At 59.5% G+C, this 5,707-nt stretch overlaps 1 protein-coding gene across 1 annotated transcript in view; it reads right to left on the bottom strand.

Moving 5' to 3' along the window:
- The window catches only part of SHH (sonic hedgehog signaling molecule), a 9,927-nt gene that overhangs the window by 1,531 nt on the left and 2,689 nt on the right, over nt 1–5,707 (bottom strand). Inside the window, 1 exon segment of the mRNA XM_007457176.1 lies at nt 2,078–2,339. Coding sequence (XP_007457238.1) covers nt 2,078–2,339 — 262 coding nt within the window.

Genomic DNA, 5,707 nt, shown 5'->3' with positions numbered 1-5,707 from the left:
TTGGTGTCGGCCGGTTGGGGGCGAGGGCGGGGCTGAAAAATAGCTGTAGTAGTTGTAGCAACTGGACAAACATTCCAGAGAATTGGCCGAGGTGTGAAAATCCGGGGCTTGTGTGGATCTTCTAATTAAAATCCAATAAAGGGCTCGCCATTGTCATTGTAATTTCTGCAACAAATGGGAGGCGCTCTTGGAACAGGGGCTCCTTCCATCCCCCCACCCCTTCCCGGCTCCCTCTCTCACCAGCTCTGGGCCGCCCCCTCCCTATTTGCTCAGGTGCAACCCCCCCGCCGCACCCCCGGCGATTCACACGCGGGCTCTCCAGAAGCCCGGGCCTCACAAGCACTATTTGCACAGCCAGGCCTCTCTTCCAAGCACTCGAGATGTGTATTTGAATTTTAAATGGCGGGGCCTGCTCCGAGCTCTGGAAGCGCCGGGTTCTCAAGGCCCCTTGACTACCCGCTTTCTCCGGCCTCTGTCGCTCTCTGAGGCTCACTGTCCCGAGGACAATAATCGGAGTCGGGCGGCGCGCAGGGGGCCGTGGAGGAGGGGCGGGGACGTCCCCATCTTCTTTGCATTCCAATCTCCGGGATCCTGCTTTTTGCAAATAGAGATCGCGAGAAAGAATCTTCCTGCTGGAATTACTGAGGGTTTTTAATCTTCTCATCGTTTTCTCCGGCATGAAGTGCGGGGCCGGCCTTTGGAGGCCCGACATAGCCGCCCGGAATGCGCTCGGGACTCAGGCGAGCCCGAGGCGTCGAGTCGCACGACCCTGCTTGACACGCACCGCCCCGCGCCCGGCCCGTGTGCGCGGAATGCCAATGAGAGGCTCTGCGCGCCGGGCCCGGCTCCCCCGGCGGGGTCCCGGGCCGGACGACCGCTGCTCATTTGCGAGGAGACCTCGAGGGACCCCCGCCAGGGGGACCCCGCGGACATGGGTGGCCCGGAGCCGGCCGCGCGCCGCGCCGCGATTTAGGAGCCCCGCGAAGTCGGGGCGCGCCTCCCCGCCCTGCTGGCGTCTGAGACCCTTTCCCGGGCTCTAAGCCCGGACCTTCTCCCAGGTTTCCACACCTTTTCTTTCTGTTGTTACAGGAGGCCACTCTCTTCCTTACCTCCAAAGTGTGCCTCGACACTTTGAAAGTGTTTTTCTACTAACATACGGTATTAAAGTACAGTTTAGGTGACAAACAGGCGAAACTGGCGGTGGGGGGAGACGCAGTTCCTCCGAAATTCACTGTGAACTGTCTTGCTAAATGCGCCGGCTTCTGCCGAGAGTTGGAGAGACCTGCTTCCGTGGAGCTGGGGCCTGTGTGCGCGCGCGCCTTCCTTCCGGAGCTGTTCCTCGCCAGCAACAGCGTGTGGCGTTGCAGGCCCAGGGAACTCAGCCTCACGCAGCAGGGCGGGGGCTCCAGCTGCAGGCTTGGCTTTCCTGGCCCTGCCTGTGGCTCAGGGCAGCCCAGCTGGTTCCTAATAAGGACGGATGCTTCTGGGCTTGCGGCCTCCAGATGTTGGAAGTGGTAACTACCGGCTTTATTACCTCCCATCAGGCCTCTTCCCAAAGGCCGAGTGAGTTAAGTTAGTTCAGAATCCACAGGCTTCCACCCCGGGCAGAACCTCCTGTGCTGGGTGCGGGCCGGTGGCGAGTGGGGAGTGGGGAGTAGTTCATTCTTAAGCTCTACTGAAACAGAGGCTCTGGGCCAGAGCTGGCCGACTGGGCAGGGCTGCAGTCTCTCACCAGGACAGTCCCCCCGCCCCACCATCTTTCCTCCCTGTCTCTGCCACCTGCAGCGGGGACTCCGGAAACAGGGGTGGGGGAAGGCTCGAGAAGCCAGATGCCCTCTGCATCTGGGCTCAGAGAACGTGGGCCTCTGTGGCCTCAAAGGTAGGGACAGCTCCCGGCTGGGGACTGGCACAGGCCTCACGGAGTCTATTCCCGCCACAGAAACACCAGTCATCACCCAGTCCCCTCCCTGCCTGCCCCCCTCCTCCCCACTTTCCTCCTTCCCGTGAGCCGGGCTTTGGGGCGCAGATCTGGAGCTGCTGGGGGGTGCTGTCGGCATGGGTGGGCCCGCCCCCTCACCTGCTTTCACCGAGCAGTGGATGTGCGCTTTGGACTCGTAGTAGACCCAGTCGAAGCCGGCCTCCACGGCCAGGCGTGCCAGCATGCCGTACTTGCTGCGGTCGCGGTCCGAGGTGGTGATGTCCACTGCACGGCCCTCGTAGTGCAGCGACTCCTCTGAGTGGTGGCCGTCCTCGTCCCAGCCCTCTGTCACCCGCAGCTTCACTCCTGGCCACTGGTTCATCACGGAGATGGCTAAGGCGTTTAACTTGTCCTTGCACCGCTGTGGAGAGAAGGGGGCACCCAGCGCCCGTGAGCGTCCGGGCCTGCTCCAACCCTACCCCTGGGCTGCTCTGCCCAGCCCCCCAGGATGCGGGCTGTGCGCAGAAATAGGGAGACAAGGCCAGGCCTGGAACGGGCCGGCCTGTTCCGGAGAGGGGGGACCTCGGCTAGGGAGGAGGGGGTGGCATCGTAGGAGGAGGCACGTCCTCTCGGAGGCGACTTGAGCGCCTTTCTCCACACCTGAAATAGCAGAGCCCCCGTCACGGCCTGAGAGGCAGATGAAATGTCTGTCTTCGAAATAAGTAAACCGCGTGGTTTTGGACAGTGGCTGCAGAAGCCTCCAGGAGCACCCTAGGCTATGGCCCGCGTCCTCCTCCACGATGCCCTCCGCGCCCCTGCCCTGTTCTGTGGCCCCATCGCTCCGCACCTGTGCAAGGCTCCACCCAACTCCCTGGACAAACTCCCTCTCAGGAGGCGGGAGAGAGGCCCCGGGTGCAACTTAGCCGTAGAAAGAAAAATACACGGTATACTCCTTACAGAGTTAAAAGCCTTGCCTTATCTCTGCCCTGTGCCTATCTGAGGTGAGAATGAAGCCAAAGGTAGAGAGGGTGGTGGGACCCTGATAGCAGCTGAAGGGGTGGGGGAACCAGAAGTGAAAGGCAACCAGGTGAGTTATAATTTTCAATAAGACCAGAGCCGGATGACAAACATTCTTTATCTGGACAGCCACATTCCTTTTCCCCGTGGGACTCTTTTCTCCCGGCTTTTCTGTGGTCTGATTGTGTCTCTTGTTTTCCTTAACCTGTTCCCTCCCCCCCTCTTGTTTTCTTGGCCGGCGCAGAATGGTGTCCTGCAAGTTTGAAGAGCCAACTTAAGAGGTGGAGGGGGGGAGGGGAGGGGAGGGGGAGGGGAGCCTCAAAACTTTCAAAATATCTGAATAAAAACAAAGATCCTACTTTTAGGCAACATAGGTTTATAATTCTAAGATGAAAAAAATTTCCTAAACTTATTTTTATCTTTTTGTATAAATTTCACCTACCTAGGTTATTATAGTTGAATGCATACATAATATGGGTGTCAACATTTTAAAGATATAGTAAACTTTTTTTTAATAATATCCTTTCATATATTTAAACTATGTAGCATTTAATTCAGGATGAAATGTTTTTTAAAAGAAGCCATAGGCTTCCAACTCAAAGATTCTAGCACAAACTTTCAACAAATAAAGTAAAAAGTGATGAAGTTTATGAAATACTGTACTTTAGGGTCCAAATAGTGATGCTACATCAAAAAGTATACCTCAGTAAGTTACCCAGGTTTCTAAAGAGCAGAGCCATCTCTTGAAATTTATTCTGCCCCCCCCCCCCCCCCCACACACACAAGGAAGCTGCCAGTAGGAGTAAAGCAGCAGTGAATAGGCGGGACTCAAGCCAGGGTAAAGCTGTGGGAGTTCCCATATAATTCTCGGGTCCCATTCAGACAAGGATGCAAGAAAGAGTTGAATCACGTGCGTGTTTGTGTGCACAGTAACTCACTGGGCGTTTATACTGCGGCTGGTGCGGGGTTGAAAAAAGGGGAGGTGGTGACAAAATCATGATGGGGGCGTCCCCCAGAGAGGCAGACTCAGGAGGGATATGGGACAATTCCAAGTTGATTTCTGCCGAGGGCAGGGCTGATATCCGGGCGGGGACCCCGGTTACCGAGATGACCAGCCGGCCCCGGCAAGGAACCTATTATAGCCTGGGGGAACTCTTTCTTACAGAGCGCGGGGGAGGCGGAGGGCTGCTGCAAAGGCCGCTGCCGCGTTTTAAGGGGATGCGACCGATTGCGTGACAGGAAAAGACCTGTGTAGTTGGCAGCAGTAAAAACCAGTATATGGTTGTAGAGTTAGACATACAGCAAGTGTGTGTGTGTGTGTGTGTGTGTGTGTGTGTGTGTGTGTGTGTGTGTGTGTGCGCGCGCGCGGGCGCCGTGGAGGGAGGGAGGACAGAAGGCTAGGGGGCGGTCCTGGTAACAGGTCAGCGCTTGCAGGTTTCTAGGCCCGCCAACAGTTTTCTTAAAAAAAAAAAAAGTCAGGAGGACAGAGTTTGAGTGAGGTCATCTTGAGGATTGAATGCGTTTTACATGAAAATCAATCAGTAAACCAGGGTCAGTTTAGAGCCGGGATGTGGAACCGGCTGCGCAGGCGCACACCACCGACGCGCACACGCAGACACTCGCTTCCCGAGCCCCCATCGCAGCCCAGCTCCCTGCTTTCGGGGGGCAGATGAAGCTTTCAGTGGCTTCCCCCGGGGCCGCTGGCGACGGGGGAGGGCAGGAAGGGGAGCACGCGTACCATCCCCCAGCGTTCTGAGCTGCGCCACTCGGACAAGAGGTGGAGACCCCAGGCGAGGAGCCCAGGGCCGAGGCAGGCCCGGGCTCCGCCAGGCGCAACGCGGCCTCGGCCCCGCGGCTGCAAGAGTCTCTGCGCCCCGGGCCGGGCGGGATCGTCGCGGGCAGAGCCGGGAAGCCCGGGCCGGTTATCAATTCACTGGGTCGTGTGCCACGAATCAACCCCGCCTCTGTGCAGCCACCGTGAAGCCCAGAGGGGCCGACGGGCCCGGCTTTGTGTCGGCGGAGGCCAAGTTGTTCCCCACGCCCGAGCTCCCGCGCCACCTCCCCAGTCTGCGCAGCCGCTCCGCGCCCGGGAGCCGAGCAGGGACTGTCACCGCCGACGCCCACGGGCTTCCCCAGCGCGGGGGAGGGGGTGTCCCGACTTCAGAAGGGTCCCCTCGGGTCCCCGCACACACCTCTCGCCGCTCCTCCTCCCCCCCTCTGGAAAACCAGGCCCCTCCCTTCAAACCCACACCTGAGCGCCGCTCCCCGGGGCCGCCACGCACCCGGAAATCTGCCCAACGTGGCGCCTCGGGCCGGTGCCCCGCGCAGCCCGCAGGCCGGCCCCTCGCGGCCTCCTGCCCCCTCGGAGCCCCTCGGCACCGCGGCCTGCGGGGAGAGCGTGTCTGTCTGCGCTTCCCCCTCTCGGAGTTAATATTAACCAGGGGCTCATGCGTTCCTGAACTGCTCTGAAAGTTCCACTGGGGACGATCTTGCCATGGTTGAGGGACTTGGGCGGCAGTCACATTAGGGAGACAGAGACACGCAGAGACGGGGGAGGAGGGACACGCACCCGAGAGCAGAGTCTAGGTGGTTATCTTAAGTGGGGGGCGGAGGGGGGAGCAGGTGCCTCAGGAGCCCGGGAGGCGTTGCCGCTTCCCCTTCCCCCGGCCCTGCCCTCACCTCCCAGGTCCCCCGCCTTCCCCACTTTAACTCTTGGGACCGGGGACGCAGGAAGGACGGGGAAGGGGTAAAGCAGGGGGCGCCTTTCAGGCC

This window comes from Lipotes vexillifer, unplaced genomic scaffold (assembly GCF_000442215.2).
Source record: "Lipotes vexillifer unplaced genomic scaffold, Lipotes_vexillifer_v1.1 scaffold944, whole genome shotgun sequence".
Classification (NCBI taxonomy): Eukaryota; Metazoa; Chordata; class Mammalia; order Artiodactyla; family Lipotidae; genus Lipotes; species Lipotes vexillifer.
This window is presented reverse-complemented; position numbering and strand designations above follow the sequence as displayed.